The sequence below is a fragment of the Manacus vitellinus genome, unplaced genomic scaffold (genome assembly GCF_001715985.3).
Source record: "Manacus vitellinus isolate BGI_N305 unplaced genomic scaffold, ASM171598v3 scaffold_29_pilon, whole genome shotgun sequence".
Taxonomy (NCBI): domain Eukaryota; kingdom Metazoa; phylum Chordata; class Aves; order Passeriformes; family Pipridae; genus Manacus; species Manacus vitellinus.
Window position 1 is genome coordinate 3,537,403 of NW_021940207.1, and position 24,660 is coordinate 3,562,062.

At 40.7% G+C, this 24,660-nt stretch overlaps 1 protein-coding gene across 1 annotated transcript in view; it reads right to left on the bottom strand.

Moving 5' to 3' along the window:
- PSMD1 (proteasome 26S subunit, non-ATPase 1) overlaps nt 1-22,878 on the bottom strand; it is a 69,539-nt gene extending 46,661 nt beyond the window's left edge. The window contains exons 1-15 of the mRNA XM_029960761.1: nt 22,815-22,878; nt 21,735-21,808; nt 21,305-21,474; nt 20,270-20,475; nt 18,832-18,975; nt 17,780-18,006; nt 17,051-17,114; nt 15,192-15,320; nt 13,959-14,047; nt 13,271-13,349; nt 12,324-12,497; nt 11,235-11,346; nt 10,397-10,593; nt 9,771-9,866; nt 9,141-9,205 (exon numbers count right to left, since the gene is read on the bottom strand). Of these exons, the coding sequence (XP_029816621.1) occupies nt 9,141-9,205; nt 9,771-9,866; nt 10,397-10,593; nt 11,235-11,346; nt 12,324-12,497; nt 13,271-13,349; nt 13,959-14,047; nt 15,192-15,320; nt 17,051-17,114; nt 17,780-18,006; nt 18,832-18,975; nt 20,270-20,371 (1,478 nt within the window). The 5' untranslated portion in view covers nt 20,372-20,475; nt 21,305-21,474; nt 21,735-21,808; nt 22,815-22,878. The remainder of the gene's footprint in view (nt 1-9,140; nt 9,206-9,770; nt 9,867-10,396; nt 10,594-11,234; nt 11,347-12,323; nt 12,498-13,270; nt 13,350-13,958; nt 14,048-15,191; nt 15,321-17,050; nt 17,115-17,779; nt 18,007-18,831; nt 18,976-20,269; nt 20,476-21,304; nt 21,475-21,734; nt 21,809-22,814) is intronic.
- Between the last annotated feature and the right edge of the window lie 1,782 nt (nt 22,879-24,660).

The following is a 24,660-nucleotide window of genomic DNA, read 5'->3' on the forward strand; positions in this document are numbered from 1 at the left end:
AGGTAAAGGTGGGACCACATCCATGCACAGAGTGATCACAGCAAAAAAACTTAAAAGCATCATTTGCAATGCAGGACCCAGCCTTCCTGAGGAATAACACCAAGAGGCAAACAGGTACAGTACAGTTCTTGAGGGGTTATTGCCCAGCAGTCAGAGAGTAAGAAGTCATCTTTGAAAACTTCCTTGATACTTAAAAAAATCCACATTAATTAAACAAAAAATGTTCATATAGCAGGCAACAAACATCTAATTTCAGCAAAAACTTAATTTTTCCCTTTCCAGAAGAAACATGACAGCTGCCTCACAGCATCTAGAAAAAAGAAAGTGGTAACTTAGTTCTCTTCTGTTTGACCCTGTTCTTGTACAGCTGTCAGTCTGCAATCTGTCTTACATGAGGAGCAATTTGCCCTTAATGTCCCACAGAGAACAATTTCAAGGACCCTCTGTAATCAGTGCTTAGACTCCACAAACAGGAAATAAACCTTGAAGAAGTCTCACCCAACAAAGATGTATCTCCTCAAGCCAGTATACTGACTTCTCAATTCTAGTAACTGTAAATAGAAGCTCAACATGTTCCAGTTACTGAATTTAGTCAGCAACAATAAACCTCAAGTAAAAGGACAAGTGACTAATCAAAAACCCAGTCTTCCAACAGAGAAAGGAAATTTCTCCATAGACAGAAACACATCAGCAAGAATGCAAGAACATTCCAATTAACACACTAAGTGTAAGAAGACATTGTCCACGGACAAAGCAAACAAGCTGAGACTTCAGGTAACAGCCTTAGAAAGCAGAAGGACAGAGCAAAAAGAAAGAGGAAGAGAGATGCACAACTAAGAAACAAGAAAATAAAGCATGGCAGAGATCTTGTTTTAGCAACTGTTTCTACAAGAACAGATCTGAACAGAGACGTCACCTTCATTAGCAAGACAAAATCAGAGTCACTGCAAGCTACTGTAAGAAAGCACAAGTTTGTTGTATGGTAACTAAGGACAACACTTTGTGTGGTATCGACAAGCGAGGCAAGCGGCTCAGGACTAAAGCACCATCTTTAGGTAACACAAATTTGTAAAATATATTTTTACATACTGGCTGTGAAGTGAGAGTATTCTTATAACTTCTAGCTTCTTTCATAAAGATAGCAGCCTAAATAATAATAGAAATAAGCTTTGCAGTCACTTGGTAGTACAACACAAGGACATTTTTACAGGAGAAATTCCCATTTAAGACAAAAGAAACAAAAAGGGATTCCTTTTCTGGGAGCAAAATGCTCCCAATTCTTTCAGAATCTGGCCCATGCCAAGTCAACCACCTGGCCAGCTCTGTGGCCTCTATACACTCCATAACTTACACAGTTACCTTGTTCAACTTTTCTCATTATCACAAAAACTTTTATCTGGCATATTTAATTTCTTTTTAAACTACAGAAAAGCCAGACAAACAAAAGTCAAAGCTGATCTGCAACATCCAAGCACTACGGGAAGGAACACAATTTAGAAGAACGGTGGACAAGTACTCTGTTTTTGTTGTTGTTTAATTATTTAAAATACATTAGGAGATACTTAGTCAATGTTCTGGCTGTCTATGTAATTAAAAATTACAGCACAGTCATGGACATAAGGACTCAGCAGTCTTGCAGAGAGGAAAATAATGGAGTTCAAAGACTAATAGAATAAGTGCCTTGAAATGCAAATGAAAGGATTATCTTAAAAAAACTAAACAAAACCAAAAATCAACAAAAAACCAAACACAAAACTCTCACCAAAGCAACCAATCAAAAAAAACCAAGCAAAGGCAACCAAACAAAATCCCAGCCTTTAATTACCCTGAGAAAGAGAGAAGCAAGAAATTCAGCTAATCTCAAAAGTGGTAGAAAATGCATTTCACGAAGCCAGTACTAAACCATCTTGGGTTCTGTATGCTGCAAGCCTTTAGTTCAGATTCTATCAGAAAACTTACAGGCATCTAGAAAAATGTATTAATCACTTATCTTACATCCTCCAAGAGTAAAACTCTTCCTAACCATATCACATTAGGCCATACTACTATCAATTTTCAAATGCAAACACAGTTAAAAAACCCCAGTGTCAAGCAGAAGTCAAGGCACTGAGAAGAGAGGCTGATGCCATAAAGCTGTTCACCAGCACACAAGAGGCACGTCTGATTTTTTTATAGTGCTTCACAGAAAGTGTTGTTTTTCTACACTGTTTTCCTATTGCGGAAAAATCCGTATCGGTGCAAGCTGGTATAAGAAAGCAAAGGCATTACTCTCCTAAATCTTTTTCTAGGCTGCTGTATGTAACATCAGACTTAAAAGCAAAGTAAGGTAAGGACCGTAAACCTCATAAAGGCACAACTGAACAACGTGGGGCACTGAAGCCCAAGGAACAGGGCACTTGCCAGAGCTCTTCCGGCTTTCTGTCTTCCAAGCTGGAGCCAGGAGTCCCGGAGTTCTGGCCAATTCTCAGCACTGACTTAATATTACCAGGGAGCATTAGATTTCTTTCTTCATATTGATAAAGATGCCTACATACAACTGCTAAGAAGCCTGCCTTTGTTTCACTACCCGTTTGCCTCTCTAGGCAACCATCAACATGGCAAAAACAATAGTCAGGAGAGAAGCAACTCCCATAATTTTGCTTGGGCATGACACCATGGTGTTTACTATCAGTGTCCATTCCCAGGAGACACGCTGTTTTCTCCAACGGAAAAAGAAGAGTTTTGCCCTGCAGAGAAGAAGAGGAAGCCTTTTCATTTTAAAATGGGAAGCTAGGTACAAAAATAGGAAAGACAGCTTGCTAAAGTGTCCGTTTTTACTCTTATTTTTAATCATTCATGTCAACACATGCCACAGCTCAGATTCCTTGCATCCAGGTATCAAGGTCCTTTCCAATCTCTGAAAAACAACGTCATGCTCTTAAAAATTAGGAGCTTCTTCCTCTTTACAAATGCCCTACACAGGTACTGACAACTCATTTTCAAATTCATTAAACCCCACACAACAAATGAGCCCTTTATTCTGCAAGACACATATCAGTATTCCCTAAAAATCCAACAGGAAGTTTTTGCCATAAAAAAATAATTAGTCAGCTTCATTTAAAGGCTCAAAGAATCTCAGCATTTTTGATTACTTAATTTGAAAGTTCAGTTACTGAACGGTAGTTTTAAAGCAAATTCAAGGACTTGGTCAAACAACCAAATTAGTTATAATTCTCACTGCTTAATATGTCCAGTTAGCCAGTTAGAAAACCTTTGTGTGTACAGTCCTAGAGAAGGAAAATATTTTTCTGCAATTAGAGTGGGAGAACATAGTAGATTGGTTTCTCTCTCTCTTCTCATGCACATTGTGATTCAGTGATCTGAAATCTTTATATAGAAGCTTATAGGTTTATTATAGGCACTATTTTAGGCCTTATGGAGCAAGCAACTTCCTGAAGGATTAACTTTGGAGTTTTCAGTAGGGTACGAGCTGAGCTGAAGGAACTATGTCAGGTTTGCACCAATCATTAATTTACTTATCTGTGTAGACATTCCAGTTTATAGGAGGAAGTTGAAACACTTCTGAGATTTTCAAAAGCTCTCAAGTGATAAAAGGCTCTGAGTCCTACATTCCAAAGTAAATAAAATCTCATGCATATAAGTAGTCTAGAACAAAGAGAAAACAATGGCAGGGGAAGAACCAATGCAAGATGTCATACTGTATTCCTTGAAACAATGAATGTATTTGTGCAATCTGAATGTACAGTTATAATTCTCATTAGAAGTTGATTAATTTTGCCAGATGCCAAGAGACTTCTCCAACATGTTCCAGTTTGGTCAGTAAAGACACACAGCTTTGTTTCCAGTTTCAGACCTGCAGCTAAAGGCTTTTTCAAACCAAAAAGACTTAATTGAAAGTCTGTGGTTTCTTCTGATTATAATAAGATTTCTGTTACTTCCCTTTCACTGAAAGGGACTCTCATTCTCCTCTCCCAGGAAGACTGAATAAGACAAAGATAAAATGGGTTGAAGAGTAAACAAAACCCTTTTAAGCTTTCCTATGCAAGAATTAACAAGCAGGTATGTTTCACTAAATTCCTCTTCTTCACAATTAAAACACTGAAGAAGTCACTGGTAGAGATCACATTAGAGTGACTGTCAGCCTCATACTCAGTTACCCAGATCCTCTGCCATCTGGATAAAGGCAGGCCAGAGGAGTTAAAGAAAACAAACTGTCCAAGTCTTCCTGGAATAAAATCCAAGTGTATCTGATCTGTTTGTCTTAAAACAAATATATAGTGTTAAAATACCAAAGGCTATGTAAACACAAAGAATACAAAAGCAGGAAACATTATTATTTCACTTGCATCATCCTAAAATGACAAACTGAACACGAGCCATGCAGAGTTCTCCATGTTTGGATAGTCTACACTTATCAGTTGAGACTACACCTTCCTTTTGGGAATCTCTAGGGGCTGCATTGTTCCCTCTCCTGCCCTTAGGCTTTTCCCAACAATACTGCACCATGGCAAAAGCAGCATCCTACAACTTAAGTCCTACTTCCCCATGACTCTCACTCCCCTGGACTTCACAACTCCTATGAGAGCATTAAACTTTTATAGTTCGTGCTTTGAAGCACTGGTGCATCCCACATTGAGGCTTTCTCGCAAATCAGATTTGTTCTATCCATAAAACATTTACCTCCTCATTTTGTATACAAACTAAAGTGTTTAGATACACTGCAGCACTGCTCTAACAACATAAAAATAAAGCTGACTACATAAACTAATCACATCTCACTCTGCCATATCAACAAAGATCAACTCATGATATAAAGTGGTAAAAATTAAGATAAAAATAATTGTTTCCATTTCTAAAAAGCAAAACACTTAAATTTATCATGTTTTCCATCTCATCATAATAGTCTTAAAAAAAAAGCTGACCAGAAATCACGAGCACCTTAAATGCTGTTTTCCAGTAGCCACAAATATTTTATAAACCACTTCAGCAGAAAAAAGGAACAATATATAAATATCAACAATAAGGTAAATTTGTCATCTATGATCACTGGCAAAAGGATCAGGACTGGGAAAACAGAAACACATTACAGTAGCCAAGTCAACACATCACTTTTCTGCTTGCTGTTTCACAATACAGCTTCTTGTCCAGCCCTGCATCCACCCTGCAAGCTCCAAACATCTCAAGCTTTACTCATGCCTCTCTACCATTTTACAATAACATTTTACTTTGAAGTGTTTCCTGTAAGAAGTGGCCATTTTTAAAAGAGGGAAGATGTAAAGTCAGAGGTCTTTATGCTGTACTATTTTGACTGTCTTGTTAGTTGGGAAGAGGAAGAAAGGAGGAGGAGACTTCGAAACAATTCCCTTGCACCAGAGTATTTTCTGATAATTTAATACAGCGGCATGAAAATGATCTGTTGCAAAATATATAACTAGTGCCTAATTTTTGTTTGGCACTAAGCCAAGGGGGGAAAAAGCCACACCAAATCCTATAGCCAGCAAGCTGTGTTTTCCATCCCCAGTCTGAACCCACCGACTGCTTCTAAACAATTAACACCAAGAATTGGCAGCAACACCACCGCTGGTCAAGGTTCATTTCTACCTACAGGGTTCCCTGGAAAGCTTTGGGGAGCCCAGGAAAAGGCCAAGGAAGGTAACTTTTGTACTATATGAACAGGACCCTGCAATGTATTCTGAAACTCAAGCAGTATGATTGATACTGCTCTGCTGTCTTGGGTGACCTGCCTGCAGACATTCCCACAGCCAGGCAAGCGTGCAGCCAACATCCCAGAGTGTAACTGGTACAGCAGCACTAACCCCTGCTCTCCTAAACCTTTCTTAAGTCTTGCAGCATAGTTCATGTTCTGAGCAATGCCCAGAGCACATCAAGTGTTCCTTACATGGCTGACCCTCTAAGTACCAGAGGAACTGCTGAGCAAACACAGCCACTGATGCTGTTGCAGAAGCAAGAATTTCACCAACTTTTCATGTTTACACCAAGCTGTAACTGGGTAATTTGGTATCTTTCATAACACACTAGAAAATTTAAGCTTGTAGTTTTTACGTAAAATTTAAAAACTTGGACTAGAACATCCAATCTAAACCTTGATTCATGAATTTTGAATAATGAAGAAGCCACACATATTCTTTTGGGGATTTTTCCAGTAATTCAAAGCATGAGAAAAAAAAATTTCCATGCTTAAAAAATATCAAAAAGTTGGTCTTCAAGTTCAAGCAAAACCTTGTTGCTCTAAAAATTAAATGCCATGTTTTACTGTGTTATGTTCTACCACGTTTTACTCTGATATTGTGCTGTTTTCATTAACTGTAGCCATAAAAGTCAAGATGTGCTCTTGAATGTACACAGGGTTGTATGTATGTGCTAGCAAGGAAGACTCACAGAAGTAAACAAGGACAGCAAAGCCTTACAGAATGTTCTGCTATGCAAATGTATTACCTAAAAATAGCGGGTTTGTGATGCTTACAACACTTTTAGTTCAAATCCAAGAGGAAGAACATTTATTCACAGATAGTTGTAACTGCAGGAGAAAAAAACAACTAGGTACTTATGCCACAAAGTGAGTTTGTGGGCTGTAGTTCTGTCATGTTCAATCAATGGTGCTTTAAGGAAATTACCACTCTCTGACTGGGTAACCTCCACCCTTACATGGATTTTATTATTCCTATAGGAGGAACAGACAGAAGGACAAGTCTGAGCTACTCCTGCTGCTGTAGTGTACAACCCAGCAGATGAACTCACAGCTCCAGCATGTTCAACCCTGCACTAATGCCATGAATTCCCAAAGAAAAACTTAGAATGCATTAAACAAATTTATTCTCTTATTTCAATCCTGACTTCACAGTTCCCTTTCTGTAACCACATACAAAGAATTCAATGAGAACTCTTCTCACAGGAGCTCCAGCCATGTTTCTTCATCTACAAGAAGATAAATTTCTGGGGCTTAGCCCACTGCATCACAGACCTGCTCACCTCCCATCACAAAACACTTCATTCAAAAGCTTTGTATACCCAGCAGTTGACAAATAACTGACTGCTGACAGTATTCAATGCTGTATTAGTGGCCTTTAAGACAAGCAAATGCAGTTAGACTTCAACAAACAACAGTACTAAGAAAGAAGTGTCACTTCAGTAATGAAATCTGACTCACAATCACTTGTTCTTTATGTCTCTGCACACCTGCAGTGTTGAGCTGGACCAGAGCACAGTTAGTACCAACTTGCAGTTTCAGCAAACAGGAAAGGTGACTGTAAAACCAGCACCCAGATCTCCACGCAGACAGACACTTCTTTCCAGGAACTGAAATACAGCTTTTGGTTTACAACTAGAGAGAGTAATGCCAGGGGTGCTCTGTGGGGCTGTCTGAGCAGAAAATCCCTTCCATCATTGCATGGGAATGCAGGGGTCTGAGCTAGACAAGCCAAGGGCTCCCTCCAGAGCAGTGTCTTAAAGCAAACAACTCATCATGTATGTTGTGCAAGTCATCGAGTGAAAAGTGTTGGCAACTACAACAGCCTGACCCAAACCTTTTGCCAGTAATAATCAGCTAAAAAGTTTTAGTCCTTGGCTACCAAGTAAGGTGGGCACTGGAATTCACAAGGAAATGCTCCTCCCTACTGTACAGGTAGGTGTTGGACTGCACCTCTCCAGAAAGGGAAGGGAAGAGGTAGGATAATATCTTAACCACTGCAGAGCAGGTGAAAGAGTCAAAGATGATGGCACTCATTTTCCTCATTTTCTCATTGCTGGATATGGAGAGAATATGTCCTGAACTATGTTGCTCCAACCAGATGCCAGCACACGGTAAATGGTTTAGCTCAGAGCCTTGAAACCTTCTCATTTTGGTAGGAGCTACTGATGTCCAACTATGGTTTTCATTTGTTGAAAAGAAAAATTATACTGAAATCTGAGATCAAAAGGGCTTTGTCACAACCTGTTTGGAAAAAAGATGCCTGAAACTATGGAAGGCCTGCATGGAATTTTCATTCTGTACACAGATGCAGAAGTCAGTTAAACAGACCCCTTGGCTTCAGGAGAGGCAGAGGTTGCTGTGTAGCCCAGAACAAGCTGTGCTCATCGGAAACAACAGAGCAGAAGCGCTGGGGAGACGCCTGCTGCCCACAGAGAGAATCCATCCTGTTTGTAAACCACATCCCATTGCTGCCAGATTATCCTTCAGATAAAATGGGATGATACAGTCACTTCTACATGAGGAACAAATGGTAAATGACAAATTGACCTCTCACATCAGTAGCCCAGATTTTTAATCCCATCTTTAAGAACCTCTCATCCTGCTTTTAAGGACAGCCACTAACACAGAGATGTGAACACAGATTCTTAAATTACAAGTGTGGACCCAAGGATGCACCACCTCTTCTCAGACACCCTCAAAGGCTGCAGTTTGGCTCAGTGCTCGGATTACACAGATTACTGTATTAACAGATGAAGGTGTAGTCCTTGGGGAGCCTTCCAATTCCCCAACCTAATTAAAAAAAACAAAAAATCCACCTCAAATGCCCCTTAGCTAGGGAACTGTACAGCAGTACAAAATACTACTTCAGCAACAGATTTCACTTTAGAGAACCAAAGCAAACATTGTGACTGATTCACGATGGGCTCACATTTCAATGTAATCCCAGTAACCTGTCAGGGTTTACCAGTGGAAACTTAAAAACCAAAATCTATTTCAATGTCCTTCTTCAGGTTTTTTTACCTGAAGTCACAACCTCCAGGAACATTTTAGATGGCCATTAGGCAGATATATTTGTCTGAGTACTGCTGCCTTCAAGAGGCCTGGCACAAGCATGATATATTTAATTCTTCATTAACTCTCAATCCTATAAATATTAATTTTTCATTCTATTTGTCAGCTTCATCTAACTCTGTTCAGACAATTAAGCCATAAATCTGGAAACCAACAGAAAGACTCATTAAGCATCTGCTGAACATTAAGGAAGGTTTCTAATTCTGAACCAAGTTTTATTCTCTCTCAGTTTTTTAACTTTTCAACACTCAATCAGTTAGCAATTGAGTCATTTTATGAAAGCAGTAGCACACATTTCCTGAAGAAGTAACAGACATCAAACTGAAGGCTGTAGAAGTGACCAAGGAAGATACTGTACCTGAACAGAATGAAACCAAGTGACTCCACAGCTGCCCGCCTCACGTCATCATTCACATCACTCACCTACAAAAGGGAAAACAGGACATTCACAATATAGTTATAACACTTGAGGACTCTGCAACATTTCAGGTCAGGTGGCAGTTATTCAAGAAAAAAGGATTACAGAGAAAGTTAGTTAACAATCATGTACAGCCTTAGCTGCAACAGCCTTATTCTTGTTCACACACTGACTGTAAGCTGATCAAAGAGCAGACAGACCTCATCTTTTACAGATTAAATTGTATTTTTCTCCAGCCCATCATTACACAGACTATTCACCGCAAGCCTCTTACCAACTGCTTTAGGTTCATGTTTTATTATTTTAATAGGTTCCTTTTCTGTGATACTAGGCTGAATATTCTCTTGCTGAAAGTCTACTTGTCCTAATGTTGGAAGGCCCTGTTAGTTCTACTCATAGTACTATGAAAAGCTTTCTTTTAGTCATTGTACTATGAAAAGTTTTCATCACTTCCCAATCTCTGATCTAGACCAGAATATTAACACTGCAGACACAAAGCCTGTCAAAGTGACGTGCTTACTTTCTCACCACAAATTTCTCCCTATGTGCTCCTAAGCCCTCAGTACTTACAGCCACATGCAGTAGGCGTCTGATGGCCTTGTTGTTCCCCGAGCCACAGTATGCCATAGCTACAGTGTACATGCCAGAACGACGGAGAATCGGATCCTGGAAGAGAAAGCATCAATATTCAACATCCATCCAAACGGTGACAGTAATTCTGACCTTAAATCTGTTCTACTCTTGGGCCTGGAATCTGCAAACAGGTAGCATCACTGCTTAATTGTTTATCTGGGATGAGTAAAGGGACAGTCACCAAAGCAGAGTTGTCAGGGGGACTATGCCACAGGCTGCCAAGGAGTATATGGCAGTTGTGTCATTCTGCTTTTTACTTGCTATCTGCTGTTGACCACTACTAGAGCCACCCACAGCAACCCTCATCAGTTTTTAACCATTATGTCTCCTTGCTGCTGCTCACAGCACGATGAAGACCAAGCATGAGGCTAAAGAAATACACAAATAGGCTCTGTTGTTCTTGTATTTTTCATCAAAGTGAAGCAACTCGTGAAACAGCCCCACTTCAGACTTACGTATGAACTTCTAAAGCTCAAAACAGCCAACTCACTGTAGCTGGAGATTTCACAAATGGAGAGAAAGATGTAACAAAGATTCAGTGATTGAGTCCCAGTTCAACTTGCCTTATCTCTGCAGAGACTCTCAATGAGAGCATCTGCCTCCTCCATCCTCCCGTACATGACCAGAGCAATCCCAACGGCGAGGCCTCGCAGGATCTTTTCGTGCTGGGTTTCCTGTGCATAGCCGACCATGTCCTCAATAGCCTGGGCATTTTTAGATCCCAACATAACCAACCCCAGTGCCAGGCCAGCTGCCTCACCTGCAAAGCACAGAAAAGCAAAAAAATCAAACCAACTCTGTTCCCAAAAGTAGTAAATATTGGATCTAGAGAACCACAAGATGTAGGCCAACCGATTGCTTATGGACACCACCTTGCCCAGTAACTCCATTATTCACAGCCAAATGTGCTTGTAATGACCTGCCAGCCACAATTTAGTGCTCTTCCCTACCAAGTTCAGTTATCTCTTACTTGGGCCAAGAGATGCTGAGATCATTTTCCTGTGAGTCCCTACCAATGCAATACTAGCTGCCACAAGCTTCTCCAAGTCTGTCTCTCAGCCCAAAAAAAGCACATGGCTCTGGAGATCAGGCACACTAAATAAAAAGCATGTGACAAAGGAAAGAATAGAGCAAAGTAATGGACCGCTTAAAGACCTAGCATGTCTTATCAATACTGGGCGTAGTGCCACAGACCAGTCCTGACAGGACCTTTGAACATGACTGACACATAACTAAAGAACCATGCTGATCAGGAAAAGGTTAGTAAATAAAACACAGCTAGAAACAATCTATGTTGCTAGCAGAAAACCAGGGTGGGGGGAGGAAAAAACCACCACCAAAAAGACCCAGATGCCTGATAAGGCCTCAGATGGTTATTTGCTTTGAAAGCAGAACATTTACCTGTCACTGCATCATCCTGGTATAGATTTGTTTTCAGCAAATCATACACATCTTGACGTGCTGTCCCCATGGCAGCCAGACCCAGACCCAGGCTGCCACCGTGTCGCACGATCTAGAGAAGCATATGCAAGTTCAGTCATCACACGACAGGGAGCAATATGGCTTCAGCTGAAGTAGACATCTTTCCATTTACTGCTGCAAACTTTCATCCCCACGCCACCCAAACTGATCTCTTGACCTGCTATAAATACCACTTTCACTGTTTTAAGCAGTAGGTCCCATGAAAGAGGCAGAAAATAGAATAGAAACAGAGGTTCAAAAGCCCATAAACGAGTATCACAAACTTTACACATAGCACTGGAGACCTTCTAGTAACTTCAAGGTCTTTTTTCCCACTGAGTGATTTATGTAAAGCCATAAATCTGTGCCATGTGTAAAAACAGCTGGCTAGTTATAGCTTTTAAGTAGAAAGGTAAATCAGCACCCACTTAAACAGTCTATAACCTCTTTTGTTCCAACAACGGATACAGGAAAGGCAGTACATTTGCAATAAGACAAGAGGGATTTGTTCACAGAATTTAAAAAAAAGTAATTCGAAATTCCACAAAGAGAAGAAGGGAACATGCTGGGACAATGATCTATTCCCAACTTAAAAAGATATTTTTTGTAGAAGTCTACAAACAGTCAAGTGGTGAAGTAAAACACTTATTGTACAAGATGCATTAAAACTGCAGGGCAGCAGAAACATTTTGTGGCTTATTTCCTTGACAGCTAAGCCTTAAGTAGTAAAAGCACCCGAATACTGCAGGTCCACTAGCAAAACAAAGTAGATATAATAAGTAGTAAATATGATGAAGCTACAGTCACTGTCAAATATATAAGAATTTCCTAGAAATCTTTCCTAAACGTCAAGCAATAGGTTGTGAAAACCATCCTTTAATCCAATCCAATCTTTAAGGCTCAGAGAAGGTCTAAGTACCACATTACTAACACGGTCTTAATTACCTCTACTCCCCATTTCTAAACCAGCCAGCACTCTTGTGCACATTCCCAACAAAACAAAGGCTCATTACTGAACCTGGCACATACATCATTACTGGCATTCTTCAGCTGGTTCAGCAAGTAGTCAATGATGTCCCCACCATGGTTAGCATGGATGAGACCCAAGGCATAGAGACCTCCACCTTCCTGGTAGGCTGACCCTGGAGAGGTGTCCTTGGGCAGGTAAGTTGCCATTAGCTGTAATGCTTCTTTCTCATGACCCTGTATGTCCAGTAGGAAGGAAAGACAATGGGAAGTGAAAGGTGAAAAAAACACTTCACGATAATATCTAAACACATCAGGAGAAAACATGTTGTAGCCATTACTTTCTCCACAAGAATCAGTGTTTCAGTGCTGAACAATCAGCAAAGAATCCCTCTGTACTGGACTGCCAGTAACCACAGTACACGAGTATTCACCAATCACTTGGTCACTGGTCTAAACCAGGACACACTGGGCCTGAAGCTACACCAATTCATTCACTAGGGCACTTTAATGAGGGCTGAGGCACACAAAACAATTACAAAGACTTCTTGTTATTTCAAAAATGCTTTAAATATACCCTCTCCGTGAATCAATTTGAAGCAAATGACCACTACTTGGGTCACCATTCAACCTTAGTGAAGCTTACTGCAGTAAAGACTTTGGTATGTCCCAAAATCCCCCAAAAAACTTAAGAAATACATAAATGCAATTTTAATAGCAAGAAACTACTGAATCTTTCAACTCACAAAAGAAGAGAAGAGCTAGGAATAAGACTCTCTCCTTGAGCCATGTTATCCTACACCTTTTTGATTCTCGACAAAACAAGCCATTAATTCTATTTGGATATCAGATGACATAATATAAGCACAGATTTTTAGTGCAAAGACTCAAAACATGTTATTGCTGTGCCACGTACACTGAAGGCACCGTTCAGAATCCCCATTTCCACATTTTCAGTGTTCACAAGTCAAGTATTTATACTGAGCAGAGAGAACTGAATGGAGGGTTACCTTGTGTATAACACCCAAGCTGGCAGTAGCAGTAAACTTAGCCCAGTTAGTGGCCCTGGCCAGCCACTCCAAATTGTCTCTAGAAGGTGAAAAGAGAAAGGTTATACAGAGTTTTTCACACAGCCTGTTCCTCATCCTGTAAGCAGGGTTTCAGAGCACTGATGCCTGCTTTCAAATCAGAAAGTAGCTCCAGAAGGAAAGTGGGTTAATCACATCCCCACTTTATACCTCTCTCCCCTTCATCAGCTCTGATTTTTGCCTGGTTTTAGTCAAGCTTCTAGATATGAGTGATATTGATGGCATGGAGAACAACTGCTCAATAGGCAGCCCAACTCTCTGAGAGAAACTGTAGCAGCTTCTGGAGCTTTCCTCAAGTCCCTTGTAAGGTCAGCCCCGATATTTCCCTTCCAAGAGTCATTCAGCACTGTCAGTCTCTACCAAAAAAAGACACATGATCTCAGAAATTCTCCAGTTGGTAAACAGAAAGAAGTTCCAGATCTCCACCCTCCAACTGTTCATATGGTTAGCAGTCCAATAAAGCCAGTTTGTGAGTACAGAGAAAAAGAAACAATTCTCTAAGACCATTAGACTTCTGCAGTCCCAGTTTTGGAAGTATCAAATTAAGCAGGGCAACAATGTTGTCCAAACACCTCTGAATGACACTGGAGCTTCCTTGCCATAGATTTACCTAAGGAACTGGTCACTGGTTGTCCCACAATGCATAAAGGAGTTTGCTATAACAGTTGCTGTATGACACACGGAATTCCGCACTGCATCCTGAAAGAACAAGAACAATCAGTATTACCAGTCAGCAAAAGATATGCTTCAGGTCGCTTAACATGCCTGCCAGTACACCAGAAAAATGGATTGCAATGACCCTCAATTTAACCAGCAATTTCCCTTTAATCAGTTAATAGATTGTTAATGCACTTTAATATATCCTCAACCCATCCTTCCCATGCAAAACAATCCTTTCTATGAGTTTCTGTCAGAGATGTGATTATTTCAATTGCAACTTAACCGGAGAATCCCCCCTTTCTGTTTCCCAGAACTGAGCACTGCAGAGTGTGCTGCTGATGTTTTCAAGCCATTCCCAGAACACTGTGTATGATCACTCCTGAGCACTTAACCAGTAGATGGAAAAGATTTTCCAATACGTTTGAAGTGCCTCCCGAAATAGATGAACACACTAACAAGCAACCCCCAACACTGTTACCGATGATGTGCATCTTATTTCACATATAAAAAACTTCTCCTATGGTTTCTAATAATCATTTAGATTAAGAGAATCTAATTTACCTGTAAGTTTTCATTATCCCACCCTTGAGTAACATCTTCCAAAACCAAATCAGTTACTCAATTCACTAGCACTGCCTACATTACAGTATCTGACCGGTTTTGTCTCCAACATGGAAAAATTGGTCTCTTAGCACATATCAGAATTCTTTTAGCCAAGCTGTAGGTTTAAGCCCACGTAACACCTCAACCAAGACACCTGTAACTTACAGTCCTGGCTGACTCCCTCCCTTTCCTCCCAGCCAGCAGCATTTGCAATGGATCAGACATGGAGCTGGAAAGTGAGTTTTGCCCATCTTACTGAACGGATGAAAAATGAACCCACCAAAAAAAGTGGTCAGGAAAAGATTAGTTTCTATCAGAAAAATAAATTTTAAAAAATCAACATGCTAATAGCAGCCTGTCATTAGATCATACTAGCTGTAAGCTGAAACAATCTGATTATATGGCTTTCTTTGGGTGCAACCAGCTCTTCAGCCTCACAAATTCAAGTTTAAAATTACTAAAACACATATTTGTATCCACAAAACCCAAGGAGGTCGTGCTGAAACATAAGACAATGTTGTAAAATAACAGCAACATGGTCAAAACAAACACAGGATGAATGCAAGACAAAGCCTCTTACCTTTGTGTTTTTGAGGATCATGAGGTCTGTATTGTTGTTTCGTATTAAAAACTGCAGATGTAACTCAATGGCCATTTCCCCACTTAAAATTTTAATCATTTTTGAGATCTGGTCCTTAGGCTCTGGATTCTTCACATACAAGCAAAAAGAAGAAAAAAAAAATCCATGAGACCCAACTACAGGTCTTTTAAAAAACAATTCATGAGAAGTCAGTCTGGTATGTTCCCATCACCATGTTCCAAAATCTGTCAGGTTTTAGGTCTAAAAAGATGTTTCTGTCCTTGAGGCATTAGCCCAAACCTCGTAGATAATCAAGTCCCTCTGTACACAACAGTGCAGGTGGGAAAAGAGACTCTCCAAAAAGAAATGTGTTCTGTCATTAGAAGCAAAAGGATATGAGTGACATCTGACATTCTCCAAGCTGCTGTTTGGCCTTACAGACACAATGAGTCTCCTGCAAAAGGCAACCCCTTTCACAAATGTGAACCTATATTTCCATGGAAGCTTTAGTGGAGAGGGCCACAAAGCTACAACACTTTGCATGACCCTTTAGTCAGGGTCTGCAAGGAGCTGCAGCATCATTCTTGTGAGCTACAGGTTTCATTTAGAACAACAGCTACTAGAATTAGGAGGAATCTCTAATACATCAAATCTTCAACAGCTCTTAGAGAAAGTCTCCTCCTTCCTCATGATGGAACAGTTGGAAATTAATCTGTGGAAACTGAAGTTCCTGAGCAGGGTGAAAAGTACACCACAGCTCTTTGTACTGACATTAGCTGGTCAGAGACCAGCCAAGCATAAGTAGTTCAGCCCTTAAACTAATTCCCTCAATTATTTCTTTGTAGTCAGCATTCTGAATTATGGAAGATTAAGCTCAAGAATATTTCTGACCACACAGATCGTTTTTGTGTCCTTGTCCTTTGGCACAGTCAGCAAAGCCAATGCAGCAGAAATCGATCCTGCCTGAAAGCACTGTTTTACGGGTTCCTTGATGAGGCAAGAAATTCAACCCCTTTTATTCTCCTTGGGAAATATAATTTGAAGAAAACACTTCTGTTTGCCCTTAATTAATTTTTAGGTGATCTGCAAGAATCTCTCAAAGATTCCCAAGTCTCGTTTGCAAACATGCACCACAGGGAAAAAGAAGGAAAAAAAACCTTGTCTTGAGTTCTACTTTCCTCTCTAGTAGCATTTATTTTCCTCAGCATTGGAAGTGTCAGAACTGCATTAGCTATTCTACATGCTGAAATGCAACCACATGTGCATGTTAAAAGTGAACTCACTTTCTCCAATACTTGGGAAAAGAAACTCAACAAAAATACTGCAACCTAATGGCCCAGCACCACAGAGGCCAGAGGCAACTTTACCACTTCATGGACAAGAAACTATGTTACATCAGCATCCCCTCCTGCCATTCCTGCAGAACAGCATCAGTTGTATCCAGCCAGAACTACAGCTGGATTTCTGAAGGCAAAGGAAAAAAACTCATCGAGCTAATTCACTTCCTAAAGTTCTCAGCAGCAGTTAAATTTCAGGCCTTTTCTTTTGGAATGAATGAATTTTGGAATGAAATATCAGCAAAAAGCAAACACATGAGCCAGATTCTTCTGTCCCCTTTTTCAGATCTCAGTAATTCCCACTGAACTCTGCCCATTTCCCACTCTTGCCCAGCTTTCAGTATCTGAACTGCTGGACTGTCAGATATTGGGTTCTCAGAGATTATCTGTCACCTTGTCTCCAAGCAAGACAGAAAAGGAAGTCCACTCTTTATTAGCCAAACCAGTTCAGCAACCCTTGGGATTCAAAGAGAACACATAAGAAAAATTAAGCAAGGAATGTACTTTGGAAATGGCACTTACAATTTCCGCACACTTCCCTGCTGCACAAGTGCTTCCTGGCTTCTCTTCTGCTTCCATAGTATCACTGAAATAAAACAAAAATGAGAAATGCAACCCAGTTCATCACTTGTAACTCATCAGGAACTATAATTACAGCTGAACACTGTCCTGAAAGAGTAGCCTGGGATTTGGAGATCATGGCTGGAAACAGGACTCTGAAAGGACAAGGGCTGACTGTCTGGAGGTCGCTGCTGAACAGAAAACTCCTCCCAGTTCAATTTTCGGAGAACTTGAAGACAAAGGCCTGGAAAATCCTACTCTATTATTCCATACATAGAGACAACAAAAATAGACATGCTTGTAGGGAATGAAGAAGCAGAGACAGGTGAGAAAACAAGGTCAACAAACAAGGCAGCAAGGATAATTACAGCCTCGCCCAGAAGCTTTGAGCTCCTCACTATTAGCATGGATCCCAGAGTGCTGGCAGGGAAATGAAGCATACTAAGCTGTCGTTAGCAACTTGTTCTAATGCTTCACAGGCTGACATAAATTACTCTGTGCCTTTATTTCACTGGAAAAGGGAGGAAAATGCTTGCTATGCCCGTGTCAGTGATTCAAAAGCATTTATATCCACTTCCTCACAGCTGCATAAAACCTTTTATTTAATCAGCCTTGATCCAGGCAGGATTCTCCATCACACACTATCAAAGACTGTCTGTATCCAACCTGATCCCTGCACTATCTCCCCACCTGTCTTTCTCCGACCCAGGGATGGTGCCGGTGTTGGTGGATCCAGGCACGGAGGCAATGGGAGTGCCAACTGTGCGGAGATTCTGGATGACAGAGGACAGGAACTGCTGGCTAGCACTTTCATACAGATCAAAGCAAATCTGGTAGGCCATGAGAAGGTTGTCATCCTTCACCAGCTTTTCCAAGATGTCGCTCACAGCCTGTGGGTCATCCAGGAATATCAGGCACTGAGTAGGAGAAAGGGAAGAACAAAAAAAAAAATAAAATTCAGGAGACATTAGATATTTCAGAATGAAAAAGCAACAGCACCCAAGGCCACACTCCAAATCCCTCATCTGCTGCTTCCACAGAACACCCCTTCAAAGAAAGAAAACTTCTCTCTTATACGAGACAATAGAAAATTTTGAAGAGTTTTCATAGGTCAGTTGAAAAACAAGACCAAATACTACAAATTCAAGACACATCATTCAAACCTTCCTACGTCAGCAGCTTTATCTTTGAAAACTGACAGTGTTGTTCTACTAAATGCAAATTTCAAAATCACATTGAAGAAGCATCAGTCATTTTGTAGGGATGTCTCCAATAAAATGAAACAGGCTGAGTCACATGCATGTGGCTGAGTCACACGCACATAGCAAGATTGGCAAAGACCTGAGAACACCTGAGAAACTTCATAACTGTTTGTCTAAACACTCTCAGACAATGGCTTACCAAAAAAACAAAGTACTGGAAATGTTCTTGGGAGGAATAAATAAAATTCCAAGCTGTGAACCTACCATCTGATACTCTGTACATCGGCTTAAAATATTCTGTCAGAGTTGTCTATGTCCTCAAACTGCCTTTGAACACATTCCCCATAAATTGACCAAATGTGCAATATTTACATCTCTTTTTCACCTTGGTCTCCCTTTGATATATGTTGGAAGCACAAAACCACTACATGATATTTAATTTAACTGAACAAAAAACAGAGAGCAAGTAAATTCCAAGTCAAATACATCTACAGAAGAGTTACTTTCTATTATCTTTAAACACAAGTCTGAGAAGTTTACCTGGCACACATTGATGAAGTCTGGTTTCTCCAGGTTCATGTAGATTTTAACCAGAACCCTCAAGACTTTATTGCGGAACTGTTTATTCTGCATCAAGGACATGCAGAGCTTCAAGCTGTAGGCCAGCATCCCAGGAACATCATTCTGAAATAAAATTCAGGGATATCAAGTCTGGGTTTGGACTGACAAGCAGGATTTAGAAATTAAAACAAAGCTACCCCTTTTTCTATTTTATAAAGCAGAGACAACACATATGCATATAAATCTTCACAGTTTCTTCTCCCATTTTCAGAAAACATTATATGCAGGTGTATTGCAGTTTAAAGAAAAAACACTGCCAAAAACATACAGGACCAATATTTAATTCAGCAGCCAAAACATGCAAGAGATTAATTTAAAAGTTTAACACCTACTTCCCCTTCTTCACCCTTCTTGTTCTAACACTCAGTTTTGAATGCAGTGAGATTCACTGCACTAACATAAAACGCCAGCAAAACAAACCACGCACCAAGAAAAGATCCCCAACACACTTATTTCTTGCTGGAGCCTGAAACGGATTTGGTTACTGGACTCCAGAAAGGTAATTCAAAATGAGGGATTTATAATGGGTAGTTAAGTTAGTAAATGCATAGGACAATGAAGAGAATAGAGAAAGCAAGATGAATGCCTTGTGATTATCATTCTCATATATGGAAATGGGATACACCCAAACATATGGGAAAGCTGTAAACTGAAAAATGGTAAAATTTAAAGGATTTAAACTAAGTGTCTGGCATATGACCAAGACACTGCAGCATAACAAGACAGTACACAACTGCTAAGCTGCTGCAAATGACTACAGGTGTGCTTCTCTTACTGCCACTGATAGTAGCATGACTTACCTTAAAACCTCAGTGGAAGACGATAAAGTCAGGCTGTTCTGCCTTGGAGTCAGGGAAAGCCAAGACTGCACACAGCCACTTACTGAAAATTGGAGCAGCTCATCCAACTACTTGAAATTTTTTGTTTTGCTTGCCATTAATCAATCACTTACCCAGCCCTAAGGATCCCTTCCCACAGTGAATTACAGCAGATGACAGGTACAACTAAATAAAAGAGCTGTTCTTACATTATGCCAGGTCTGCTTAGTCCAGTATCATATCTCTGCCAGTAGCTGACAAGGAATACCTTAAGAAGAGGGCATACAACCAAGCTTCCTGGGAATATTCTCTCAGCAACTTGTAGTTCAAGGATTTCTTAAAGGTAAGGAGTCTCTCTCTACTTGACAGCCCTGAGTGGCTCTGCCTTCCATGACCATGCTGAACTGAACATCTCTGAGTTTTATCTTTTATTCTGTTCATACAAAACAGGGCAAGTTCCACAGCAACATGGATCTTGCACTTCACTTCCAGATCCATACCTGGCCTAGCCACAGGCACCTCCTGTCCCTGGTACGTACCGACTCAAGGATGGTTTTCTCGAAGACGTCCAGCCTGCGGGTCTCCAGGGCAATGCCAATGGCCTGCTTGTACTTGTGGTCATCCAGGCACCGCTGGAACATTTTGTTCACTATCCCTTCCAGCCTCTCATCCACAGGTTTCTTCTCCCCTTCCGGCAGCTCCGCATTCTCCACACACTGCTTGGTGTAATGGTCAATACATTTTGCTGAAGAAATAATGAACAAATATGGGGGGAAAAGTCAACTTCTTAGAGTTTTGCAGTTTTTTACAGGTGAAGTTTTTTACACGTTCTACCAGCAAAGAGAGCATATGGGAAACTTCACAAAGGTGAGGCACAAGAACTACCTGTGTAGTCATATACAAATAGTAGTGTAAGGTATTCCTTTTATCTCCTAACAAACTCTCATTTAAAAATGAAAACAAGGATATGACCATTGTTCAAGTGTCACGATATCTTAAATGAGGAAACAGCAGTAGGAGACTTCCTAGTTCCACTGTAGGCATTGGCTGGGGAGACTGAGAGCCAGCCCTAGTCCATCAAATCCTATATAAGACAAGTGACACCAGCAGACTAGACTTTTAACAGGCATTCAAATTATACATGCATTCAAAAGCTGACTTGCTATCTGGTTAAAGGTGGATAAAAACAACTGTCCCGCTCAGTTAGGTGTGCAGCTACGCCTACTAGTCAATTCTTTCCAAAGTTATGCTGAAACTGATAATAACATCAGCACACAAATGACAGAAAGGACAATAAACAACCAAAGCAATTTTTCTACTAGGAATTCGCTATAAAACACAGGTTAAGAATAGGGAAAAAATGCCATAACTCCTAAGTCAGTTCCATTACAGAATTGCAAAGCAGGAGAAAAAAAGTACAAATAAAATGGGTAAAATCAGCTGCAGCATCAGTTTAAACGAACAGAAGGACAGCAAGAGGGATATAGAGAAAAGCAGCTAAATCAAATAAGCCCTCAAAGTTACAGTAGCTTTGGAAATGTAACAGCTTTTCTTTCACAGCAACAGTTGCTTACCAATGATGGTCTCCACATATTCGGAGTTGTCGTTGACATTGAAGAGGTCACCTGCTCCCAGGGCATAGTTCAGAGACTCCTCAAAAGCTCCCAGGTGGTAAAACACTTTAGAAGCCACGAGAGCAGCAAACTGCCGGCTCCGAAAGCCCTCGTCTTCATAGAGAACTTCACTGCAGAGACGAGAGAGAAGAACATCAGCTCTGTGTACTCAGATCTCTTTAAGGCAACATCACACAAGTACAAGCTTGACCAAACTTCCATCTTTGGGACTACAGCTCCAACCCCACATCCACACACCTTAGTGCTTTCCAGGAAATATGGAGCTAGATGCTGTACTAGCCAGTGTCAAGCAAACAGAACTACACCCACTTTTTATCTCTCATGTTCTTTTTAAGCAGCACACCCCAAAGTATTAAGTGTTTTCTCTTACATTTTGTCCACTGACTCAGAGATTTCTGCCCAGAAGTCATTGACAACAGCATTCAACTTGTGAAGAGCAAACTCCTACCAAAAAAAAAAAAGTTTTATTACATTAAAAATGCATTTACCACCTTTCCCCAGTAAAAATTAAGTACCCCCTAAGATGGATATCATAAACACTGACCTATTTCAACAGCAAATTCTATTTTAAAAGATCTTTGCAAGTCCTTTCCAAATAAAGGGCTGTTCATTTAACAGGTAAGGCAGCCCTGGCATTCCTTCCCACGGTCCCTCTGTGATGAATGACTGGCTAAAGCAACTGACAGGTGAAATTTCTTGAAATGCAAAGTTTTCAAAGTCTTTGTGACAATCTTTGTGTGCTCCATGCCAGCCAACTCTATTTATTTATAGGGACACAGTACTTTAGCAGGCAAACAGTATCCAGACTGGAATCAACCCACTTGTAAAAGCAGGGCTCATTTGGACCCAGCACCACCTGTGTCTTATCCAAAAAAATCATTTAGTCGATTACCAACTTACAAGGTACATCTCCCCCTCCTAAAACGGGCCACCTTAACTGTTCAAGTAACTGGTAACCATTAACACAACACCCTTCTGTGGGTTTGCTGTTCTGTGGATTCATATGCTGTAAAGTTTCTGCTGCTGTTTTCTTTTCATGCTACTACTGTGATTTTTTTTTCCAAGTGAAAACTTTAACTGTGATTTTGTTCTACATTGCTAAAACTACGCTAAAAACTCTAGATGTTCTTCAGCTTTGAATTTTACAGAGTCTAAATGCAGTCTCTGGAACAATTTTAAGTAACAAAGCACCGTCACCATCAGAGAGCTGGGAGCTTTGATGAACAGAGATTTTACATTTGAAGTTCTGTTTTGATCCATGTTCAAAACAAGGAAGTTTGCCATCTGTTATCCTGCTACTTAAGCCTTTTCTTTCAGCTTGCAGGCTGGATACAATTTGATGCCCACCTGTTGCTGTCCAACCATTAATTATCAAGATCCACTCCTTTTTGATTTTAAGCTCTCAACATAATGCATTTGCTGCTGTTTGCTCTCAGATGTAAGAGCTTACCTTGAGCTGTGGCTCTTCTTCATCCAGAAGAGAGATAATTCCAGCTGCAAAGCAAGATCATAGTCAGTTTTGGACTCTATCAAAAGTGAGCTTCTTATTTAGTTCAAAACCAACAGAACACAAAAGAAGGCTGTCTCTGGACTGTTGGTTTCAAATCTTCAGTATCAAATTTCAAAAATCAGATTCAAGTTTGTATAAAGATGATGTAAAATAGTTCAGAATTTATAACTGAAAAGTCACATTATTTATAAAAGATGATCCTTCTTAGAGGAAAACATATTAGACAAGAACTCAGAGAATGTTTTCATGCCAAGGCAGCAGGCCTCATGGATAAGAGATGTCACACCTCATAGCTTTTACAAGACTCCTGATGCTGTCCCAGAACATTTGTACAAACATCTAAAGAAATATTGTTTAACTGACATGACTGAGAGGTTCACAGATATTGGGGGAGCTTAATCTGAAGAATGGTTCTGGGTGGTTTCACTGTCAGACTGCAAGGATGCAACAGAAAGGGTCAGAAGAGGATTTGATCAAAGTCCAACCCAATTCAGTGCTTTAAATCTTTCATCTGTTGTACAGCTTGAGGACCTTCTAAATCTAAGATGTGAAACTGGGAAGGCTGGAGGGCCATGGGTTGAACTGGGCTTTCAAAAGATCTTGACAAATCTAAAATGATCATGTGCAGGTCCAAACTAAAATGTACAAATAGAGAATACAAACAGCAGAGAGGGTTAAGATGAAACACGATCAATGATATCACTTGGTTGCAGTGGGAGAAGGAGAAGACAACTCTCACACAGATGTGTGAGAGCAGTTCTTGGCAGATCCCTGAGGCACCTTCCCTCCCCTTGGCACCACATCCCAGCCCAGCCCCATGTCCAGAGCTGGGCACCATCTCGTGAGAGTCACAAGCAAACCCAGGAGTTCAGAGCTGGGCAGGAAGAACAGGGAGCTCTGGGAATCAGCTCCTGAAGGGTGGCTGGAGGCTTGGAACTGGTTGGTCTATGGAAATCTGGGAAAGGTGCAGAGTCCAGGTACAGGGTAGCTGGGGGAAGGGAATAATCTGACCTTTGTGTCAGATATGAACAGGAGGAGTAAGACCAAGCTTTAGTGAAGCTTCACGGAATGAGGTCTGATGGTATGAAAAGTCTTCTCACAGTAACACAGTTATGCACTTTGCCTATCAAGGTCACAGAGACTCCATTATCTTTTAAAAAAAGAGATCTTTCAAAAACCAGGTGAGACACAGGTCCATCAGTAACAGCAACTGAAGGAGCACCAATGGGGCTTCTGGGTAGGGAAGGCAGGTTCAGCAGCCCAGCCCACAGTGCTCCTTCCAGCTGCTTTCTGAAACTCTACTCCAAACGTTTGCTTTGAGGGTTTTTGTGATTTTTTAAAAATTTTTTATTTTAAATAAGCTCCTGCGTTCCTGATCTTTCAGGAGGAAACAATCTCTCTCACACACTGCCTACACATCTCACTTCAATATGTCATTTTTACGTTTTTTAAAGCCCCTCCAAAATGAATTCCTACTTCCCATTACTTAAAAGTAGGAGTTAAACAAAGCAAAGGGCTCAGAAAGAGAAAGGCACTTGGGGACTGTTGTCCTCTGCACTGTTCCTGCGGCAGAGCCACAACCACACAGATGTTAATTCCTGGCCTGAGTATTTTTGGAAATACTTCCCGTATTTTCTCACACTCTCGAGCTCTCAGCAGACCCACGGTGGGTAACATCTCCTTCCTCACTCGTCTCATTATCCCGGCCTCTCCGGACTGACATTTACTCCGCGAGGCATTCGCGTTCCCGAACTCCTCCGAAGTCCTTCCCATTCCCATTCCCAGT